The 25320-nt window shown below is 36.1% G+C and overlaps 1 protein-coding gene across 5 annotated transcripts in view; it reads left to right on the top strand.

Moving 5' to 3' along the window:
• Positions 1 to 24431, top strand: part of LOC138706060 (spermatogenesis-associated protein 20) — a 141336-nt gene extending 116905 nt beyond the window's left edge. For all 5 annotated transcript variants that reach the window (XM_069834974.1, XM_069834970.1, XM_069834969.1 and 2 more), the window contains 2 exons: positions 5357 to 5556; positions 7823 to 24431. In XM_069834974.1, coding sequence (XP_069691075.1) covers positions 5357 to 5556; positions 7823 to 8080 — 458 coding nt within the window. In that variant the 3' untranslated portion in view covers positions 8081 to 24431. The remainder of the gene's footprint in view (positions 1 to 5356; positions 5557 to 7822) is intronic.
• Positions 24432 to 25320: the final 889 nt, after the last annotated feature.

Below are 25320 nucleotides of genomic sequence, written 5' to 3'. Positions count from 1 at the left end.
GTAGGGCCTATTATATTAATTACTTTAGAATTATCGTCCACATCAATTTATTATAAGCTAGCATTTTTTTAAAATGTAAGTCGAAATTCGTAATTCATTCGTTCGTACTTCATTCATAGTTATCTGCCCAAGGGCAGGTCTTTCACTGCAAACCCAGAATTCTCCAATCTTTCCTATTTTCTGTCTTTTGATCTCTGAATGTGATCCATATACAAACTTAATGTTGTCTATCATCTGATATCTTCTATCCCGAACTCTTCTTCCGTTCACCATTCCTTCTAGTGCATCCTTCAGGAGGCAGTTTCTTCTGAGCCAGTGGCCAAGCCAATTCTTTTTCCTCATCATGATCGCTATATCGTCTTTGTCCGCATGACAAGATTCCGTCCAGAGTTCTAACTAAAGAAAACAGACAGATTTCCGTACGGGCCAAGATCAAAATAAAGAAAGCCATGACAATATATCGATTTCAGTAAAACTGAAGTCATAATTCTTCGGTAAAAGTAGCCTATTCATTCAAGCCAATTTACGCGAAAAGGGCGAAAGCTTCACTCGCACGACCTTCTTGCTTCCACATCCTCAATTGCACACATGGTCAAACATGGCGGTGGTGGTCAGCATCTTGATCTAGTGGTTAACGATGCTGGCTTCTAACCAGGAAGTTTTGGGTTTGATTCCGGAATCTGCCAAGGAATTTTTCCTTGGTTAGGAATTGTTCCTTGGTATGTATAATCTAGGTGTTTGTGTTGTCCTTAGATTTAATTTAGATTTAGATAGACTATAGGCCTAAGTGTTAGGAGACAACTGGCGCACCCTACCAAAATTTCGCTGTGAATGTCCACTTAAAGCTTAAGGGATCACCAGCAGTCGTTCGCGACCCGATGGATTTACATCATCATCAAGGATGGTGCAAAAAGAAAGAATATGTAGTAGTTACACCTTTTCCCAAAACTTTCTGTGTTGGAACCTACTGGGCCTATTACTTTATATGATTACTTTAACTAAAGCAACAAACAAAATACCTAGTGGACATCGATGAATGATTTTATGTTATAATTAAATTTTAAATAATGAAGTATAAAATTACGGATTGTTGAAACTGCAGAGAATACAAATCTGAACGCGCCGAACGAACCGTTGCAGTACGCGAGCGCCTAACTTTATAGATTGTTCACGGTCTGATCGGCTAAGAATTGTTCGCTTTGGGCTTGTGGTTGCCATATTGGCTGTTGGATCCAAAATTCACGGATTCAAAACCGGCCGAGGACCATGGATTTTTAATGACGATGAAGTCCTTAGCATGGCTTCTTCCGGCACGGAAATAAAGCTGGGAGATCCGTAGATTTATGACCCTGTAAAATAACCCTGTTTCTGATTAAGTGCTCCAGAGAAAAAATCGTTCACTGTTTCTCGCTCACGTTGAATGTCGATGCTCAATAATCTCTGCGTTTTTAAATAAACTACTACTACTGCTACTGCTGCTATTACTACTACTACTGCTGCTGCTACTACTGCTACTACTACTACTACTACTACTACTGCTACTGCTACTGCTGCTACTACTACTGCTACTGCTGCTATTACTACTACTACTACTACTACTACTGCTACTACTACTGCTACTGCTGCTACTACTACTACTGCTACTGCTCCTATTACTACTACTACTACTACTACTACTGCTACTACTACTACTGCTGCTACGGCTACTGCTACTTGCTGCTGCTGCTACACAGCATTGATCTGAAGTGTTCATAAGCGTTTATATAATTAGTGACTTTGAAGCTCTGTACTTAAAAAATAGTTGTGGATGCCATTTGGTATACAGCAAATATGACGATCCGGTGTTATTCTCACAAAAGTTGGACGCAAAAGTGACAAAATGTATTGTGGTTCAGTAATTAAAAAATCAACAACATGTGCCTTCCAGCACATATAAGAATACGCAATGAACAAAGATCCACTTTGAGTGAAGCCTCAACATGATGGTGAGGCGAACATTACTCTTATGTTGCCGTTCCTTCAGTGTGTCTGATAGACTACGTCAATAAGTTGTTCTTTGGCTGTAACATTCTATTTCGTGTAGTGGATTCTATTCATTTCAAGAACCTTTGTAAAGTCATGCAACCTGCTTATAAACTTCCCATTCGGAGGGCTGATGGCCATTGCAAACAAATTCTTGAATGAAGTCTACGGCGAATTAGTAAGATAAACATGCCAGAATGTTGGGAGTCATTCGTTTTCATTTGTGAATGGAACATGGCATGAGAAACACCAAAAATATAGCTGCAGTATCACCAGCAACTTCAAGTGTTTTGTCTTTCGACCTGCTCAAAAATAAAAAAAACTCAAACATTGATCTCACCATCAATTGCCGTTACCTTTATTTATTATTTTGGCAAGGAATTAAATGCATTTTTGTTATACGTGTATTAGACATGCATTCTTTGTGACCTCTTGCTTTTATCCACGTTACGTTCGTGTAATATTGTAAGAAGTAAGTAATGGATCTTTATACTGATGCATATCTTCGTTTTAAGTAGACATCTTTTATGTACAATATAATTTTACGGGAAATATCATAATTTTTCAGTATTTATGCCATGAAGTTGGCAATCTTGGCAACCCTTATGATGAAGTGTCGTCGAACAGCTTGGAGTTGGGTGGTTGTCGGACGCATCTTGTGTTTGCAACAAGTAATTGAGGGGGCAGTGGCCGCGTGTGCAGGAAGTCGCCTTGCCGGGGATCGAATAAGTGGAATTCCTGTAGGAAACACAGAGAGCAACGGCCGAGCCGGGAACTTGCTTCTCGTTTCTTCCTCTCTTCACATGCGTCGTATATCATGAGACGCAGATATGTAGGCTACTGTAGTTCGACACAACCTCCAAGAGAACACATCGCGAGCCCGAAACTTGAAGAAATTTAATAATAATAATAATAATAATAATAATAATAATAGTGAAAACACTGCTTGTAGTCATAACAGTAAATAAACCTTATTTGCTTCCAATAAACACCAGTAAAAACTGTACTCCCGTAGGAACTCATGTGAGAAAGGCTATTACGAGTAGCTACATTATATTGTGAAAAAATTCATAACAGTTGAACGATATGTACTTTCCCTCAACTGAGATTCGCCCCGTAAGCACAATGCTACTGATATAATAATAATAATAATAATAATAATAATAATAATAATAGTGAAAACACTGCTTGTAGTCATAACAGTAAATAAACCTTATTTGCTTCCAATAAACACCAGTAAAAACTGTACTCCCGTAGGAACTCATGTGAGAAAGGCTATTACGAGTAGCTACATTATATTGTGAAAAAATTCATAACAGTTGAACGATATGTACTTTCCCTCAACTGAGATTCGCCCCGTAAGCACAATGCTACTGATATAATAATAATAATAATAATAATAATAATAATAATAATAATAATAATAATAGTGAAAACACTGCTTGTAGTCATAACAGTAAATAAACCTTATTTGCTTCCAATAAACACCAGTAAAAACTGTACTCCCGTAGGAACTCATGTGAGAAAGGCTATTACGAGTAGCTACATTATATTGTGAAAAAATTCATAACAGTTGAACGATATGTACTTTCCCTCAACTGAGATTCGCCCCGTAAGCACAATGCTACTGATATAATAATAATAATAATAATAATAATAATAATAATAATAATAATAATAATAATAATAGTGAAAACACTGCTTGTAGTCATAACAGTAAATAAACCTTATTTGCTTCCAATAAACACCAGTAAAAACTGTACTTCCGGAGGAACTCATGTGAGAAAGGCTATTACGAGTAGCTACATTATATTGTGAAAAAATTCGTAACAGTTGAACGATATGTACTTTCTCTCAACTGAGATTCGCCCCGTAAGCACAGTGCTACTGATATAATAATAATAATAATAATAATAATAATAATAATAATAATAATAATAATAATAATAATAATAATAATATTATTAATAATAATAATAATTCTGTATACAAATAAATTACACATGAAGCAAATACCGTAGCTTTTCCATATATGAACTCGCTGAAATACTGGGACACACATTTAAATTATATTTGATCTCCGGATGAAAGTAGGTCTGTCCATTTATTATAGCCTACACACTTTTGGTTAGCTCCATTGCAGGCAACGGCGCGCCGCGGCGTAGCTCAGTCGGCTGAGGCGCTTGCCTGCCTATCCAGAGTTGCGCTCGGGCTGATTACCTGGTTGGGTTTTTCCGAGGTTTCCCCAACCGTAAGGCTAATCAGGTAATCTATGGCGTATCCTCGGTCTCATCTTACCAAATACCATCTCGCTATCACCAATCCAATCGACGCTAAATAACTTAGTAGTTGTTAAATAACCAAGGAAAAAAGCTCCATTGAAAAGTGAATCTATCAAAGTTTTATCCATATCTCTCTCAAGCGTATGCTATAGTTGGTGATTTTAACCCTTAACTTGGCAAAGCTTCAGTTCTCACACTAGTTTATTAAAACTTGTCGGACCGTAAAGAAAACAACTATCGCAATGTCCATATTTTTATATGTTGTACAATATTACAGTATTGTGAAATTTTAATTTTCCTACCAATTTTTTTTTTCTTACTTACAAATGGCTTTTAGGGAACCCGAAGGTTTATTGCCGCCCTCACATAAGCCCGCCATCGGTCCCTATCCTGTGCAAGATTAATCCAGTCTCTATCTTCATATCCCATCTCCCTCAAATCCATTTTAATATTATTCTCCCAACTACGTCTCGGCCTCCCCAAAGGTCTTTTTCTCTCCGGCCTTCCAACTAACACTCTATATGCACTTCTGATTCGCCCATACGTGCTACATGCCCTGCCCATCTCAAACGCCTTGATTTAATGTTCCTAATTAATATATATATTTTTTTCTATTCTATTAAAATTATAGTTTGTTTGTTTTTTGCTTGCTTGCTACCATACCCGATTATTCAATCGTCGATCCCAACTCAAGGGTTGCATTTGGTTATTTGTTTCATAAAACCTTCGCCATATGGATTTCATTAAGTTAGTGTAATGCGATGCTGGTGGTAAATTAATTATCGGATCAGAATGATTCTGGTCTTATAGAAAAATGGTGAAATGATGGCGTGGAAAGCTAAAATATTCGAAAAAATCTTGTCCTTCACAAATTTCACACTACTTACTGAGGTTACGTCTTCGTGGAATAATGACACTACTGCTCTTAATCATACAATACGACATAATATTATGGCATTTAAGTGTTTAATATGGGAAGTGGTTTACATATTGTTTTTCTTAAGATCCTTTCGACGTATCTTTACTCAGTTTTGTGTCATTGACTCTTTCAGACCAAGATGGAGCAGAACCTTCGGGTAATTCGGTGGCGGCCAGCAACTTATTGCGCTTGGCCGCTTTCCTGGACCGGCCGGAACTACGCGACAAAGCTGCCCGCCTATTCACTGCCTTCACCAGCAGACTGTCCAGGGTGCCCATCGCCCTGCCTGAGCTGACCTCTGCCCTTATGCTGTACCACGACTCTCCCACACAGGTAACGACATTTGCAACTAAATGCGCTCAGAAACTTTCTATAGATATTATAGGCCACCACCACCACCACCACCGCCACCACCACCACCGCCACCACCACCACCACCACCACCACCACCACCACCACCACCACCACCACCACCACCACCACCACCACCACCACCACCACCACCACCACCACCGCCACCACCACCACCACCAATTTTATTACATGAGTAGAGTAAACATAACGAGCACAGCTTGTGCTCCGAGACTGCGCTCGGTTGTGCGTTTGAATCCCACTTGAGTGGATTGTTTGGTTTGGTTTTAATGTAAACTCATATTTTTCCTCACTAAGTACTGTATGGGAGGAGTAACTACGGAATTGACTGCCACGTAAAAAAACAATCTCCTCGCTTGTTCTCCTTGTAATTTCTTTCTTCTCCAAATCTTCACCTTGTTATTTTTGTATTTCCCTTGTTCTCCTTGTAATCCTCTTATTCCATTCCGCTATATTCTTTGCCTTTCTTGCCTTCATCTTGTTCTCCTTGTATTCCCCTTTTTCTCTTTGTATTCCCATTGTTCTCCTTGTGTTTCCCTTTTTCTTATTTGTATTATGTTGTTTTCGTTGTGTTCTCATTGTTGTCCTTGTGTGCCACTTGTTCTTCTTGGGTTTCCCTTGTTTTGATGTATTCCTCTTGTTTTCCTTGTGTTCTCATTTGTATGTTAAATTATAGCCTATCATTAAGATAACGTTCACCAGTTGCGAAGTTATAAGCAAAATATTGCGAATATCCATATTAATGGAAGATACACTGTATAGTATACATATTTGTTATAGATTCCCTTTTCGTCTACATTGTAAGGTACGTGTTTTGCGTGTTTTGGCAAAATAGGTATACAGTTTTTGTTGTCACAAAATGTTCTGTTCATTTCTTGTGATATTGATTATTTTCTCGCTTTTAAATTTTGTTTGTAACTCATTTCTTATGCTTTACAGAATTATGGCGGGCATTTTGTATTAACACTGTGCCAGTTGATCTTATATGGGTTCTGGACATATTAATTTCACAGGTAACAAAGAGACTTATTCTGTGGCTAGAAAGTGGTCTTATTCACCCCCGTTGGACTAGAATCCTATATCGAACTTTCTACAACAGCTGGATTCAGAGAATTGAAAGAAAAATCATCTTAAGAAATTAAGAAGGAATTGGAGTGAAAGTCGTCCTGTATAGCGCAGTCGGTATAGCGCTTACCTTCTGTGCTCGAGGTTGCGGGTTCGACCCGGCCCAGATCGATGGCATTTAAGTGTGCTTAAGTGCGACAGACTCATGTCAGTACATTTACTGGCATGTAAAAGAACTCCTGTGAGACAAAGTTCCGACACACCGGCGACGCTGATAATAACCTCGGCATTTGAGAGCGTCGTTAAATATACCATAATTTAATTTTAATTGTAGTGAAGCTATGAGATAGACTAAATTTTCTTGTTAAGGATTCAGGATCCGATTTTAATAAATTCCTTTTATTACTAAATAGAAGTGTTTTAAATATGTTGAGCCATCTATTAATATATAGTTTTTAAATATGGTGTCGGTAATACTGACTAGTCACTGTCATCTGAAGAGAAAACTTCAAATCATTGTGTCATTAATGATTCCATGCGGAGACAATTTGAGAAGAAAGAAGAAATTCCCCAGATTTACTTCAGTTCTGAATTAAATGGGGTCTAATGTATGAGTAAATATCTTGGAACTGTTGTTTAAATCCTATGAATTTACTCGTAAATAATTAAACAAATCAACTTAAATCCTTGAATGAGTGTGCGCACAGTATGACAGTTTAGCTACCAGCGTAGCTCAGGCGGTAAGCATGTTTGCTTGCTGATTCGAGGTTGCGCGGGTTTCGATTCCCGCTTAGATAAATTATTTGGTTGGGTTTTCTTCCGAAGTTTTTCAACTGTAAGGCGAATGTCAGGTAATCCATGACGAATTCTCGGTCTCATCTTTCCGAATACCAATTCCACCGCGCTAAATAACCTGGTAGTTGCTACAGCGTCGTTAAATAACCGACCAAAAATTACAATATAATAGTCCTAAGTGCTTCAGAACAATTGAAGAGAAAGGTGATGATTTTGGTGTGGTGGTGGTGGTGGTAGTGGTGGTGGCGGCGGCGGCGGCGGCGAAACAAGACAGTCTCTTCTCTGTGGATTTAAAATTAGTGTACTGTGTAACTGTAATGTGTGCGATGGGTGTTACTAATCTTATGCCATGTGAACATGTGTGCAGGTATTCGTGACAGGATCAGTTGACGCGCCAGACACTCGAGCTCTGCTGGCTGCAGTGCAGGGTAAGCTCATCCCTGGCAGAGTTCTGGCCCTGGCTGATGGCAGAGACGACAGCGTGCTGTACCAACGATGTGAAATTATTCGCCGCATGAAGCCTGTTGGTGGCAGGGCCGCAGCTTACGTGTGCAGGCACAATGCATGCTCCCTGCCTGTAAACACACCACAGGAACTCACAGCACTCCTTGAAGAAAGGGACTAGAGTTCTTTTGTACTCTTCAATGGCACTTCATCTACTTCTGAGTGAAATTGTGTGGCCCTAATTCTAGAGTAACCATAGACACAGAAAAAAAAACGGTTACTACATAGAACAGGTAAGAAGTTGAATTCTTGCTCTTTCTAAGTAGCTGTGAGAAACAAACATACGAGTAAGTTAAAAAGTTGAAATTTTTGCTAATTTGTATCCCATCTTTGATAGAGAATTAATAGATTTCGTAGAGTTGATGACCGTGAAAAAAAAAAAACAAACAAACAAACAAACTCGTGTGTAGAAACGGTGAAGAGGTTCAGAATATTTAAGACATTTGGATAACCATGGAAACGGAAACAAAGAAAAGTATGCGCGCAAGCATTCTTGACGATTTATAAGTAATGATGAAAAGGAAACAAACTAAAGTAACATAGGAGCATTTACATAGGAATTTTTGGTGAAATTTAAATATGGGTACACCAAATCAAAACTCGCAATGAAATCGCTCAGATAACCTAGAAAATGCAAAAGGGTACTCTAAGGAAATTGTGATCGCTATGGAAGCTATATGCCCACCTACCCGCCCAAAATATGGGCATTGCCAATTTTTGTGTAGGAAGATATCGTTCAACACATCGATTGCTACACCATTACCTTAAAACTTTCGAGCTATTGTACAAGTTTACAGGGCTACCAACCTGTGCAGAATATATTTAATGCATATTACCCAAGAATTAATCCTCACATTGAGACAGAAGAGAGTAGACGAGAACAGTATCGGATGTGACAACATATTGATAGTATTTCTGAGATATGTGAGCACATTATAATCTGTGAAAGATTACCTTATGTGTCATCAGGTGCGGCTCGTCCATAAGAGCTGCGGAGCTGCAGCACTCCCTGCTTTGACAGGAGAAAAAAATAATATCTTATGCATAATCTTTTTGCGCGTCGTCTGTATTTTAATTGACACCGCATTCAAAGTCGTCCTGGCATCTGCAGGGTGGAACAGCTCGTAACAGATTGTGTCTTGCCTGGTCAGGGGGTAGAGAGGTGAAGGGAAGCAGAAGGAAACTGCCGCTGTTTAAATCATATTTCGCTGCAGTGGCTTGCAGAGCCAGGCCACAAGGGAAGATCTCCCCTCCCACACCGCTATTGTAATGCTGCGTCAAATGGATTCTCTATTCCCTTGAAACTTAATGACAAAATTTTTATTTTCTTTTCACATACCGGCACTTAGTGTTGTAGAGTCTTATCGAGTTAATATAACGAAATTAATATTTTCTTTTGCTTTATTATTACGTATATATCCAGCCTTCAGCAGAACCTAATATTTGCCTTAACTCAAAATGATTGCATGAGTAGAATCCTTTTGATATAGCACGTAAAATACGAAAGAGACTTCTTTTCTAGTTTTGAAAATTGTTGACCATCAGTATATCTGAGTGTTGCTTTGGTGTAACGTCTTAGTACCGTAACTTAACCAGTGCAAATTTGCAACCATGAGTGTGTATGAATTACAGAATATTAATTTTATTTTTCTCAACTTTCCCTCGCGGAGAAGATTGATGTAATGAAGTGAAATTACAGGGTCGTCCGTTACCCGACTTAAATCTTACTCAAGCTTCATCCAGCCGAAATAGTGCATATATGTAAGGAAGTATAACAATGAAATTTACGCTAAGCATTTGTGGTTACGTGGGGGGGGGGGAAATCTGTGTTTTGTTTTCCTTGCCTCCTCTTCGGTGGTGATGCTGCATGGACTAGGAGTGGTGTGACACATTTAGGACATTTGCCCCTGCAAAGCAAAATGCACGAATCTTCGCAGTCTCGCCTGAAAAATGTTGTTTCATTGGCTATGTTAGGCAAAACTAATATTGCTGTGCAATTAAGTAAAACGAACAGAACAAACATTCTCAAATATAATCAAGAAGTGAGAAAAAATCGTGAAATTATTTAAAAAAAATAGTGATTGTATCAAATTTTGTGACCAATATGAACTTCCCCTTGGGGGACATGATGCAAAAACGATTCGAAGAACCCTGGTGTATTCGTGGATTGCTACAGTTCGCGAGTAATCTAAATGAGCCTCTCAAAAATCATTTGGAACATGCCACTGTTGAAAGGTAATTCTAAGACAATTCAGAATGCACTGGTAGATTGCAAGTTGAGTGTCTGCCTATCTGAAATTCAGACTGAACTCGATGGTATTAGTTTTTTTTAGCGATTAGCAAATGATGCCACAGTCATCTCCCAACTAAGTTAGGAAGTTTTGGTTTTTCGATATGTAGTGCATTTATTTTTGTCCTATACTTATTAGTAATGGTATCAAGAAGTGAAATTTGTTTGTACCAAAATCTACTGCAGCTCTCCCAATCTACAAGTTCACGAGCCGCCACTCTGTGTCATGGAATAGTAATATACTTGGTAAACTGTCCGTCTTATTGTAACATGTGTAATTTGAAAGACTTGAATTTAAATGCAACAAATGGCATTGGACAATAAAGATTCAAGTTTGTCAGAAGTATCTTAGAAAGCATTGTAATAGTATTCAGATAAGTCAATATACAATATAATATAATATGAATATTTATTTTATTTGTTCAGTCTAATGACTTATCAATATTTAAACAACAACAACAACAAATATTTATAAATATAAATAATTCATTGAAGTTAAAAGATTTACATCTAACGTTTTCACCTATTTGGCATTTTCAGGTACATATTTTTTGAATATGTCTGAAGATGCCAAATAGGCGAAAACGTTAGCAGTGAATGAATTATTTATATTTATAAATATTTATTGTTGTTTAAATATTAATAAGTCATTTAGACTGAACAAATAAAATAAATATTCATATTTTATTATTTTGTCAGAAGTGCTAGGAAGAATACTTTCTTAGAGAAATCTCTACTGTCAGTGAACCAAATGTTAAAATTCTATGCTTTGTTGTGTGTACTGCCCAACAAAAGATATACATTAATTTTCGTGACAGAAGAACTCACAGTTGTAGAATGATCCAACTTCTGTCGCGAAGTTTGTTTAAACTGTAAGTATAACATCAGGCGACAAATACGTGGTTCAGGCAAAGTAATGAAAATTGATGAGAGTAAATTCTTTAATCGAAAATACAACCACAGGTGAATCATCGAGAGTGAGTGGGTATTTTTTTTTCTTTCATTTCCTCGTTTAATCTGTCATTGGCTCTTTAATTTGCGCTTTTCATTTTTCAGTCGTTGGCATTAATGTTAGTTAGATCAGGCCCTAGCAGCAGATTTCGCGACTCCTATGAAGATATTCTGTAACTGTTTTACTGATTTTGTATGCATTAATGGAGAATATATGTGGCATAGTGAATGAAGAAGAGTGCCCTATTTCACTTCGTAGGTTACAAGTGATTTCATAACATTTTCATGGTGCAGAATGGTTGCAAGTGGTGAGCCCATATTTAAATTTATACGAATTCTTGGCGATTTCTATAATGATGGGAACAGAAAAAAAAAGTATGCTTTGGAGTGTCAGTATCAATGGAGAAATTGGAGGAAAAACATTTAAAACGTACGTACGCGAAAACGAGTCATCAGCAAAGGAAATTGAGGCTGAGTAAAAGTATTTATGTGAGCTCCGAACCTGTTGGCTACTTGTCTCATCCAGATTTTCGCTGTTCCATTGAAGGAGCATTGGAGAATTTTGAAGGGGAAATCCGAAAATGGACGTAACTTATTATCTACCACATGAGGGGGGGGGCGAGAAAGTTTACAGAACAGCAGCAGGTCAGGATCGCCGAAGATGTTAGAAGATGTTAAAACTTGCACGTCGAGCATGGAGCCGCAGATTTGAGAGAGGGGATCTGAACCTTTGCACTGTACAGATGACTCTTGGGTAAACTCACGCCAGAGCACGAAGGCTCAGATTTCAAAAGTCTTTAATTAGGGAAAATACCGAAATTTGTATGGGAAGGGCGATGTAGGTCCATGGTTAATTTTTTTAGGGCTCATCCCGACATTTTTCTTAGCACCTTAGGAAAATCACAGGCAGAACAACTGGAGTATTTAAGTTTGAATTGTTGATGATTTAATTTTGTAAGTAATGATGGAAGCAGTAACAGAAGATATGCATTGGAAGATGAAATTGTTTGTGATTTATTGGTAACCATTTTTTGTGGGAGCAGTAAAAAGTCGAAATTGTTTGTTTGAAGTACTATTAAGGGAAACAAATGCACTTGATCATCGAAGGAGTTTAAATTCATATTGATTGTCAAGTTATCATAAAAACAGAAACAAAATATTCTTACTCTTGGTAATTTTTAAGTACCGTAATTGCGAAAAAAAAGTAATAAAGGCCTAAGATTGCAGTGAAAAGTTCTGAAATATTATTTTTCAACAACAAAAAGTGAAAAAATACACGGGATCAGCAAAGAATCTGTAGTTTTTGTGCTAACTAAGCAACCATGGAAATAAAATAATGCAAGAGTAACAGAAAAACTTGGTATTATTTCATTATAGCCATGGAAGTATACGAGTAACTTAGATATACACAGAATGATAATGCATAAATGAAAATGTTTTTGGTTTTTGCTTATATGAGCTAAATACATTCTTTTGAATCCTGAGTCCTTTAAATATTGCCGATGATAAGTTCGTCTGTGAGAAAGTGCTTGAAACTGTGAACAAGAGCGTATTGGAATTGATTTCAATATTGAAGCTCTGTGTGCCCTTCAGAATCTTCTGTGTATCTCCGAAATCACTGCATTTTTCTGGTTTGCTAAGGAGTATAACATTCTTACTTAAAGCAGGATGTGTTGCAAAATGGAATCTCGTCTTTTCTGTGTCGCTGGTTGCTCATAATTTGGTAAGGACATGTAAAGTATTTTGATCTTATCAAAATGAAACCATAAGTCTGTAAGGTACATACGATTCAGTTGTACCGAACTGGTTATAAGGATACGTTCTCCATTCTAGAATTTAATGATTTTCGTCATATCGTAAAGAAGTAGATTAGTGCGTTTTCGGAAGCATTGTTGCCAAGGTAAAAAATGCCATAATATATTGTAAGACATGGAGACACCCTCTACTATGTGTGCTGTGAAGGGGATTGGTCAGCCACGCCCACCTAATGCCGTTGTAAAGTTTTCACAAAATGTTCTGAATGTCATCTGACGTTAAATATTTGGTCCTGATGTAAACAAAGGAGGAGGTGCAGTCATCTTCAATTCAGGATTGGAGATAAAGCGATATATAAGTTATATGTATGCCCACATTTATAGTAATAAGAAATAGTTCCATTGCACGTCAATTTCTTATCAATTAGGAAAGTTACTCAAATTTTTGCCATTTATCGGAGTTTACTAGTTCGGTCCCATGGTCAAAAATAATATAATTATACTAGTTCGGTCCGGAGCCAAAAAGTAAACAGTATTAGTTCAGTCCCGAGTCATTAAGTTAACAGTATTAGCACAGTCACGAAGCTCAATACGCAGTAAATATGTATCCATAGATAATTGCTAACCACTAGGATCGCTAATATCGCCTCATTACAGACAATGCGAAATAGTACCGGCACAGTCTATTGTTCCTAGCTCCCTCACAACTCAAGCTTCGTGACTGTATATACTAGACTGTGGCATTAGTTCGGTCCCGGGTCGAAAATAGAGTAGTACTGGTTGGAAATCCCATTCTGTGCAGGCTTAGGACTGTCATAAGGCAGGGGCGGGTAAATTCGTGACTCGAGACGGCAAACTACAAAATTGCCTGCCCCTTCCTTAAGGCATGGTTAAAAATGTTGTTTATCATGACATTGTACAGTATAAACCTCAGTTAAAACTTCTTAAACTGCAGAATAGTCAGTGATACTAGGAGCTATGTTTTTAGGGGAAATTTGTAGGACAATGTTTTTATATATTGGAGTCTGATTTTGTTCTCTCGTTAATTGGTCTGGTCTTCCTTTCGTTGCTGGACTTATAATTTGTATGTAAGTGTCAATTTGACTTGTTTTTAGAACGTCTATTAATTGAAAGATGTTAGGGTGAGCAGTGTAGAATAAGCCATTTAACTTTGCATGGAAAAATTCACAACTGTTTGTTGATCTTTCTGTCGTAGCTACGAATTCGGCCCATAATTCTGGCGGAAAAGTAGCATAAAGCTTGATGTACTCAAAGACGTTGTAGATTATATCGGATGTACTCCTCTAGCACATAATCCGTAAATTCTGCATTCCTTGATTTTGGGGTTGAATTCTCATCAAGTCTTCAGTCTCTTTGATATATATAACTAGTCTATACCTGCATAGTTCGGACCGAATTAGTACTGTATATTTCAGATGTGTATCTGGTGGGACTGAATTAGTATGCAGCCCCATTTATGTCAATCTAAATAATAACACACAAAAAACATTTGATAGCTGGATATGGCTCGGTGGGCTAATCACAGCATCATTTATGAGTAGCATTACAAACCTGCCTTGTTTTACAAGCGTAGGTATCTTTTTACGTCTGCAATTGATTTCGATGTGAATACGTTTTCGTTCGAGGTACAATTCATGATGAAATCGAACATTTTTAGCGTAACTCGAACTTCAAGAAGTTTCTGCTAAATCCTGCATATGCCAAAGCATACGCATGCTGCAATCTGTTGGATGTTGCGCAATCTACTTTAAAATTGATTAGAAACAGGCCTTATCTAATAAGCAACTAACTTTATCTGCATATTACCGGACATTGTCAAGAAGTTACGACTCACTGGACAAGTCCATATAATGGAGAGAATACTGATAATTGAAGTGTTTATTATTTATGTGTAAGACTGTAGACTGAAAATGTATTAATTTAATTATTTAGTTTTATTTTGTCATGAACACAAGACAGTGAAGAGCAGCGTACATGTATTAGTGCTCCAAACAAAAAGGAAGCCTATCTCTAATGATAAAAAACAGCAAGAAATTACAAAACAATAAAACAAATACGTATTCACGCTATAATCGGTATTTTGTGAATCTCCTCTCACCTTTCTTAAATAGTGAATACGTTATAATAATTGTTTTAAAATATTTGTTGTGCTAAAATTTCAGATACCTAAATTGAAGCTTGCATTTTATTTCCATTTTTTTTCCTACGAATGTCGATATTTATTTTGTTTCCTATTTTTCTCTTAGTAAGTATCCCTTATTTAAGAGTTTCCACTATGTGCGATTAAAACGAGTATGAATTGACACAACAGAAATGGTCACTTCCTGCATGATATTTTGACTGGAGTTGCGCAGTAGATATCTGTTCAATTTACCTAAAGCAGCACTTCACCTTGTTCAGCACCATACAGTAACGTGACGCGTTTACAGACATCTTCACACATTTGCTTACATCAGAATCAATTCCGTATAAAGTGAACATTTACCGAACTAATTGGGCTGTTTTTTTTAAATGAAAATTATTAAAAATGTCGCTCAATTAGCACTCGCCCACTTTAAAATGTTATGTAATATATCGATATTAACCAATCTAATAAGACGGACGGAAAACGTCCGACATTGACATAATAGTATTAATGTAGATATAGAATTAAAATATTATTTATTGAAATTGAATTTTCAAATATAGTCTACGGGATGGCCCATAAGTCACTACCCATTATTGAAGTTAGATTATATTTCTTATCTTCTCATGGATTTCAAATTACTTGCATTTCACTTTCATCTGACAATTAGTTACTAATATGAAATTTGTTTAAACAAAAGCCGCCCTAAATAAGGGTTCGATAGATCGGCCTACTAATCAATTCATAAAGAATAATAAGTAAACAAAACAATTTTGTGACATTTGGAAAGAAAAGAAAAAACATTAAGATAAGAAAACGTAGGAAATCATTTACAATAAAAATTAGAATGCATTGCTATAATCAATCAATCAATCAATCAATCAATCAATCAATCAATCAATCAATCAATCAATCAATCAATCAATCAATCAATCAATCAATCAATCAATCAATCAATCAATCAATCAATCAACCAGCTGTCAATAAAATATCATTTTGCCATTCGATTTGGGCTTATTCATTTTAATGGGTAGTGACTTTTGGGCTACTCTGTATGATCACTGTTCACAAGAATAACTTTTTCGAGAATTGAAAACTGAAGATATATTGACCACGCGAAACTTGACGTTACTACAGACGAGTATGGCTACAATTCTTGTATGAAAGTACTACATTTAATTGTGAAGGGTATCTCCATTGTCCTTAGGTTTCTTGTGCTTGTGTTAGTTCATTGCTTTAGTGTACGAGTTAACCATAAGGAGAGAAGAGGTACATTATATAAGGTATTTATAATCAACATATTTTTAAATTGAGACCCGGAATGTGCATCAAAATATCCTGAAAAATTCTGTAAATATTTGTTTGTGAATTATTGTAGTTATACAGTCACCTTTTAAATTGCTTATTTTAACACCCTATAAAATAACTAGTTCCGTTATTTGAAATGTGTGAATGTTTTCTTTGTTTTCTCATATTTGTGTGTTAAAGTTTACAGTGCTTAGTATCTGTGTTGCAATTTGCAGGGACTCAAATGTTGAATCAAAATGATAGAAGCGTTGAAGATGAACAGATTTTGAACACAGCGATGCGTGCTATGCAGCAGCTCTGGATGGAAGCCAATCACATGTGCACTTTGCTTTACGTTTAGACATACAAATTGCATTCGTCATTTCTCTGTCTATGTGTATTTTTAATTTCTCCTCTTTCCTTATTTCTAACCTTCCTTCATTTTTCTTTTTTCGCTTCTTATTGCCTTTCATTCTTTCCCCAATTTTCAGTCCTCTTTGTTTATCTTTCATTTTTTTCCCTTTTCGTTCTGTTTTTCTTTAGAATCATGGTAGCTCAGTTAGTACAGCAACTGACTGCGAACTGGAAGGTCCTGAGTTCGCACCGCTATGTTAGCGGGACTTTTTTTCTCGTTATCATACATTTCAGAGTGGCTGTAGAAAGGCTGCCAGAGCATTTTACTGATCACATCACCTCGTACCTGCATATCATGGAATATCTTTATCTTTATCTTATTTCTTTTTCACTGCTTATCCTTTTCTTTTGTTCGAGTTTCTTTCTCACAGTTTATTTCCTTCTTTTGTCTTCTTTCTTTCTTTTCTTATATTTTTCATTTTTATTTCTTGTTTCTTCTGCTTCTTTCCTTTTTTCCTTATTCCAGTTTTCGTATCGCACTGGCTGCTCTAAATAAATTGAAGATATTTTTTTCTTGAATGTAATTTTATGAGGCTCTTGGTATACGTGAGTTCTTTGACTGTGGTAAAGAAGACTGAAAAATTATGCTTACCGCTCAGTTCATAGTGCCAATATTAAGAAGACATTGTAATTAATTACGCTTTCCTACTTCCATGCGCATTTTAGAAGAGAAAATTCTCTGGTAGTAAAAAATGTATCACCACTGTTAAACTCTATCATCATGAGAAAACCCAGTCGAGTTTTCATGTTAGTAATCGTTCTTTCACAAATGTATTTTATCTCTACTCCTGATTGTTTCATCAATTCAACCAGAATCGCTAAAGGGACACTAGGACTGACTTTTTACAAAAAAAATGGCCGAGAAATCAATTTTCGTTTTTTTTTTGTACGAAAATATTCGATAGACACTTTGTATTTGATAGTAAAAGGCTTTTTGCCACTACGTCTTCTTTGAGGTTCAGGACCAATTTTTATAGAGGTCTGCTCCATACATCGGAATTGCATCATCCCCTTTTACAGATTTGTATTTTTCATCGAAACTACCTCCAGAATGCTCCTTGTGCATGGATAGTACTTGACTGTGCCTATATTATCTTAGATTTACTTTTGAGAAATCTTAAATATCTTGAAAATCAGGAGCTAAAAATTATGTAAATAAAAATATGAATAAATAAATGTTTGATTTAAAGAAAAATTATTGTACCTAAACTAACTTAGTTAATATAATGAATTTCTCAACGTTATATTATTGCCTTGAATTAGGATCAACATGAAAAAATATGAACGTACTGTTTTTAAATGTAGGAAAATTTTGATTGTATCACTAATTTGCATAATTAAAATAAAATTAATGGTATATGTACGTGAATATTTATTTTTAATTTTTTTTTGTGTTAAAAATTACGCAGAGTTTTTTAAATCCAATGTTATATACGTAGTTTATATAGTTTATTGAGATATTTGTGCTGTTTAAATGGATATGTTCTAACACAATACAGGTCAGCTAAGACATTCACTTTTTACTTTAAATTAAATTTCTTAAAAGTTGCAATCTCTCCACACATATAATTTCATAACTCCACAACCATTAGAGATAGAATGCTGAAATTTTCCACACTGATTTTAAATCAATTTGTGCAGAAAACAGACTACAATAATGCCCATATCTTTGGAAATAAAAAAATAGATCACAAAACATTATGTAAATTTTAATATATTTTATATAGAACACAAAGAATTAATTGTATTAAAATTGACAACTCTGCATGTCTGAGAGTAGTCTACATTTTAGAAATGTGTTTATTGCATGCAGTAAAAAAATTAAAGATGTCAGCGAAACCCTAACAATATTATGGTTACCAAATCATATAACTGCATGAATGTTTTTTTCATACTTTGATAAAATTGGCTTTTAAAAAATTATACTTTTATCAGCTATTTGAGATCTAATAAGTCTTGTTATGGTACAAGTAGGTTAAGTAGGTTGTCCACTAATGGATTCATTTTCTTCTAAAGTTTTAGAAATTTAGAGCCCGCATTTTCTGATATTATTTCTGTTCGTTCACGTACATATACCCTTAACTTCTAAACTAGCAATCCGATTGAGCTGAAAATTTGTACACACTTTATTCTCAAAGCATATAACAAATGGTTAAATAATGAAAGAAATCGGATTAAAATGGTAAACGTTTAAAAACCCAGTTCTGTGTTCCTTAATAAGCGTGATTGTTCAGGCATTTGACAAAATTCTATTTCCATGTGAAACCTTGATTTGGTATTTGTGGTTGGCTTTCAGATCAGTTGCCGAAGATGAATGACATTCCCATAAAGTATTGATAATATGTGATAATTAGGCCTAGCAATATTTGGATGTGCTCTTGTAGGGAATTTTCGTTTGTGTTATTTGGCATTCCTGTTGTGATTTGATACAAGAGTTTTGATAATGTCGATTATACTCATAGGAATTTTTAACAACTTACAGCTAAGCATGTTATACTGAGTGTTCATAAGTCATTTTTATCACAAGAAACAGGCTTTAATGTTAGACTATTAAAAGAAAAATGCAATATTAGTTTTCCGCTAAATTATGGACACTATATAATTCATGTTTTAAAGATAAGGGTAGAATGCTATAAAGGTGTAACCGTCTTAAGGGAAGCATTATGCACTAAAGTTTCTTTTTCATTACATGAGTGCAGAAGAAATAATATTATGCTGCAAGAAAAACTGAGATTATCACGGAACTATGCTTTTTCATTATTCATGAATGCCGAAAGAGTGGATTTTGATATGCCCCCCCCCCCCGTCCGTCTTTGTTTATACATATCGTAGGTTTCTTAGTAAAAGTGACCAAGTCACATTCCAAGGCTTCCAAGCATTATGAAAATTTAAGACATAATTTTATATTAAAAACTAATAATATAGCACATTTAGCTTCAAAATAACTTATTACTAACATCTAAAGTAGTGCAGTTATCTTTGGATGGATCATTAAACCTTTAAATGCCTTTTCCCAACAATTTTGCATTTTGGACTTGATCACTTTTACCAAGAAACCGACGAATAGCCTTTTACTAGAATAGGTTATTTAAACCTCTTATACCAAATTTTACAAACTCGTTATTTACTAAAAACATGCTATGACGGGTTTTTCTTGATTTGTTTTATGACACAAGAAATAATACAAACCGGATTTTATATGTAGGCTATACAAAAAATATTTGGTTCAAAGTTAATTATAGATTTATTTACTCGTATCACCAACGTGCCAGGTTTTAAGTCTTTACTTTGCCGATCAACAAGCTTGTGGATTAGGAGTGGGATTGAGTTTGGAGGAGTATCTGCTATATTTCACATATCAAGTGCAGTGGGAAAGTTATAACTTTTCCAGAGGAAGTCATCTATTAGAATGTAATGGTAGATAATTTGGCACATGTATACGAGTATGTTAAATAATAATTGTTTTAATTGCTGTATATTAGTACAAGTAAAGTGTTATTTAGTAACATCGCTAATTGGATATATCGCACTCTTAAAATAATGCTCTTGTAATTACAGTACAATTATTTAGTCCTGACAGTCGCCGGAGATGTGCGCCTGGGTCAGGCGAGTCCATTTAGTTACGCCAAGGGGTGTTTGGGTTATTCACTCGCTTGCCTTCAAAGCGATCGGATGTCATGCGTGCGGTAGAGCGGTGTGTTTCTAGTACAATTAAGCTGTACTGCATTCCTTTACCGACTGCTCGCCCTTATCTCTACTCCGGAACTCTCCCCACTACTCCTATTACTTCCCCTCTTTCGCGTCGCTGAGGTGTCAGGACTAAATAATCGGTCTGTATCAAAAGTTAGTTTTGAGTAAATGCAAGATAAACATTTCAAAGTCGTATGAAAAGTCAGGATTACCAAGAATCAGTATGAGTCCTGCAGACTTTGCATTTGAACTTAAAGATATGACAGTTTTACTGTTTGATAGAGGATTAAATAAAAGTCACAAAACTACCTGTAACTCAAAATTCAGTTTTTGGAAGTTACTACAGTATTATTGTAGGGGTGCGATATCCATATCAGGCAGCAGTTCGGGGGCGTTGGTGGATATTACTTGCTTTGAACAAAACAGTATCATCGTACTGGAAGCACTGTGTCTTTTGGCAGGGTTAACTTCAGAAAAATAATTAGAAACTGCCGATCATGTTTACGCAACTTTTAAGGCTTGCAGCTCTTGACAATGCGATCGTTGATATTTGTCTGTTGTTAGTATAATGACGTATTATTTTACGTCATGGTGATCCTAATCACGGGAGTTCCGGTAAGTTTGCATTAAGTGTAGATCTAGAAAAGTCAAAATACCTCTAGCGAAGGAAACAAGATTAGGTTTCGGGATTTTCTCGGAAATAATTTTCAGCATCTTTGATATTGCAGCTATATTGTTTGACATGCTATCCGTCGGTCCGTCCACATAATCTAAACTATTGAGCAAATTAAAAAAATATATTAATATTCATATTCAATGTCTACGAGTCGGTTCATCTGGAGTAGCCTATAGGTCTAGAAAAATTTACCAAGACTAATAACGAACTTCTGACAGTTAGTACCAAATAACCATATATTTATTAGCTACGGAAACTACGCCTTCAGTTGAAAACTTTTGGGATAACATATTAGAGTTTGGAGAGTGCTATATTAATTACTTCAACAATTTAACTTAAAATTAGCCGTTTACAAAGCAGAGTAAGTGGTATAAGTTCCTACTCGGCATCTATTCTGTTATAATACTAATTCATTCATTTCATTCATAGTGTTCTGCCCAAGGACAGGTCTTATGATGTAATAATTGTTTGTGCTATTGTTATCCAATTACACCCATTTGTAATAGGTACTTGTAATATTGTGCTGTAACGTAAATGGATATTTTGTTTGAAGCTGCCTGATCCCTAAGTACAGCGGAGTGATTTTAACTTCCAAACTTTTTGACAAATGGCTCTAGTGACGGTCTCGCCTTTATTCCATTCACCCCACTTGTTGGATATTTCAAGCGAAGGTGTTTCTATTTTCCCACTTGTTTGATATTTCAGGCGAAGGTGTTCCTATGTTGTAGCCTTCCTTCCCTATCGCCGTAGTTGGAGGGTTCCCGGAAAAAAGTTCTGACCCTCTCTTTTTTACGAATGACCTTGCCAGTGTTGAAATATGAAGAAAATTACTTTCTTAAGATGTTCTGCAATGTTGATGTTTTTATAGCACATTTTTTCAGATGCTTCCGTTAGAATGAGCTGGCATCCATTCGTAGATCTTCGCATAGAGTTGCATAGAAACCTTTCCAAGCAGCTCATATTCATCGGCAAAGAATCCCCGCAATAAGATGCAGGTAATTGACGAGGGAGTTTTATTGCCCGGGGGAAAAGTTTTTTTGTAAGAACTAATCGTCAATACATTTGGTAATATATATGACTTTTTAACATGCTTACAATGCACATTTAAAAGTCACATTCAGCTTTTTGAGGCAGTTTTCTTGCGATGTATAATCTGTTCATAATCTATTCTCTCCCTCTGAGATAACTTCAACACATAGTTGAACTTAGTTGACTATAATAATGACTTTGGCGTTATTAGTTGTATCATGTGGGCGATGACTTTTTTTTTGTTCCTTTTTTGTCTTTATAATATGAACTTTGTAACAGCTACAAAGAGACCGAGGCTTGAACCCTCGCTTAGTATTTGCTGTCCTGTCGAGCTTCTTTCAGTGGAGAGTTCAGATTTCTCCAAAATTACGTCGCTGCCATTGCCTCCTGAGAATTTTAAGGTTAAAAACTTGCTTACTTCGAAAACAATTTTTATATTCTTGTTTTATAAAAGCGTACACTACAATAACAATAAACCACAGTGGACAAGGATACAATAGATCGAATAGAAAACAAATTCCTGCAGTGATTTCGTCATATTTTTCCCATGAGTGAATATATAGAGTTATTCAAAAGTAGGTTACATTTCGACGTCGCCATAACATTTTTAAGAATTAAGATATACACAAAACAAGAACATACTTACACTCATAAAGATATGAAGTTTATTGGATTCAGTTTAAATGTTGAATATGTTCATCATTTTGTTCAACAAGCAACAATCTTTCTTCTATGTTGTGAACAGCATTTAGACTACTAATAGATCTGGTGGAATGTCTTCAATTTGTTGCGAAATTACATATTTTAGTTTGTCGGTAGTCGTAGGATTAGTTAAAAAACTCCATCTTTTAAATAACCCCACAGCCAAAAATCTTGTGGATTGATATCAGGGGAACGCGCTGGCCAGATGTTATAAAAATGTCTGCTTATCATGCGATGACCAAACGTGTTACATAATAATCGCTTAACTGGTGTATAAATATGGGAAGGTGCACCATCTTGCATGAAGATTATGTTCTCGATGTCACGATTTCGTAAATTTGGTATAACATAATTCTGCATAAAATTCAATAAGAAGTAAATAAATTTACTTTTGACATATAAACAAAACCTGTTGCCATGCTAATCAAAATAAATGAGTGTGATAAATGAACAAATCCCATTGTTCGTTACATACAAATGTGTTGCCATTTTGTGTATACGTTAATTTTTAAAAATGTTATATCTATTTCAAAATGTAACTTGAATAACCCTATAGATGGCCACATGCTTTATACGCCACTCAAGATAGACCACGATCATGGAACGAAGAAAGAAAGTGACTATGAAGAATACGCAGTGCTGTCCAGCTGCATTGGAATTAGTAGTCTGATGCTAGTACAGCATTATAAAGTCATACATACGTCATTATTCGCACAATGTGTGAAAATGATATAAGTAACTCAAGCACCAGTACCTAAATCCTAGTCACGTTCACTCTCAAAGTTGCAAGAACAGGCCGATTGGCCTAATTTCTGCAGATAACGCCACTTTTATTCATTGATGCATCAATTTTGTTCGTTGTTAAACTAATGCATTGGATGCATATATTGTCATTTTTTTGTTAAAGATATGCAAATTGAATATAAAATAAATTTAAGTAACATTTGCAATTTGCATACAATAACATAATCGGAAAACCGGGAGAAAATTGCTTTCATGTAGACAGTGGCACAGCCTTTGAATCATAAAAAGGTTGTCTGTGCCATGCTATTATAATGGACTCTGAAGCACGGTGCTAAACCGCGACATTAATGGTGAGATACTGAACTACGCTGCCGTTCTTATTAAGCGGCGCGTTTCCAGATTTACGTATAACAATGTAGGGAGTGTTTAGTTTGGCCGATGTTGTCATGGTCTATGTGATGCATTATGCATGCTTTCTTCCCGATTCTGCTATCTTTCATTTAAATGACTGTCGAGTTCTGTAGTGGATTTCCTGACAACTATTCCGTCGCTATCCCAATGTCATGCTTTGTTTATTTCAGAAGAGGCGAGGGTTCAGATACCATTTTGACGCTGTCAGTAGTTCTTACCTTGCTGCAGTTTTATTTGCTCAGAGGTGAGGATATTGGTTGTGAGATGATATTATTATAATTAATTATTGTTATTATTAATGTTAGTACGATTGCTGTAGTTTTATTCAGAGGTTTATATGCTATAGGGTTGTATTTCTGAATAAAAGCCCTTGCAGAAGTGATGCCTTTCATTTTGTACACTTTTTCCTGTTATCACTACACTACTGACCTTAAAGCCTAAATAATTCCTGTTATGCAATGGCGGTATATTTACTGATGGTACCGGAATTCATTGTCCCAGGAAAGTTTGTTGGGACTAAAGATGATCCAGTTTTTTTAAGGCTAAAATTGTTTGAAAATAAGTTTACTTTGAATGATGTAGACGTGTTCCGATATTTCCGATTTCAGTTCTTTACCAATACTCTTATTTCGATAGGCCTACTCTTTTATCCTGCAATCATTATACAAAACTCTTGGGGCCGTATTCATAGACATTCTTAGCGCGGGCTTTCGGTGGATGATCAGCGAACTAACGTTTTTCGTATTCATAAACCAGTGTTAGCTATATGAAATAATATGAATCCTGTTTAGCACACTCGTAGCGCGGGCTAGCGAAATGTCTATGAATAGCACCCTTGTAGTTTTATTTTTTTAAGTTCTGGATCACTACTGTATGTTATTGAGAGCACATGACATACCGTTTAGTGCAGCGACGGGGAACACTCTCCTTAGGCCGGCAATATATTGCATTGGATATTCTCCTTCAAACAAGACTGTTTTGTCTCAGATAGTTCGATGTGACGGTAATTTCACGAATTGTTATGAGGCTGTATGTAATCGCCGTCACGTCGAACCGTCCTATCAGAGACAGAATGTCTGATGCAGTATGCTGCCGGCGTTAGAGATCTTAGCGTCTCTCGCTACTTCAGTTGTATGTAGGTACTGCTGTGATTAGATAGACTGGCCGGTCATAACATTCTGCGCAGTAAACAGACAAATCCATTTGATAATGCTATGGGGGGGGGGGAAGGAGTATATGGGTTAGTCGCTGTGCAACTCCTGTATAT

This window comes from Periplaneta americana, chromosome 9 (assembly GCF_040183065.1).
Source record: "Periplaneta americana isolate PAMFEO1 chromosome 9, P.americana_PAMFEO1_priV1, whole genome shotgun sequence".
Lineage (NCBI taxonomy): Eukaryota > Metazoa > Arthropoda > Insecta > Blattodea > Blattidae > Periplaneta > Periplaneta americana.
The sequence above is the reverse complement of the archived record's forward strand: the minus strand, read 5'-3'. Positions and strand labels throughout refer to the sequence as shown.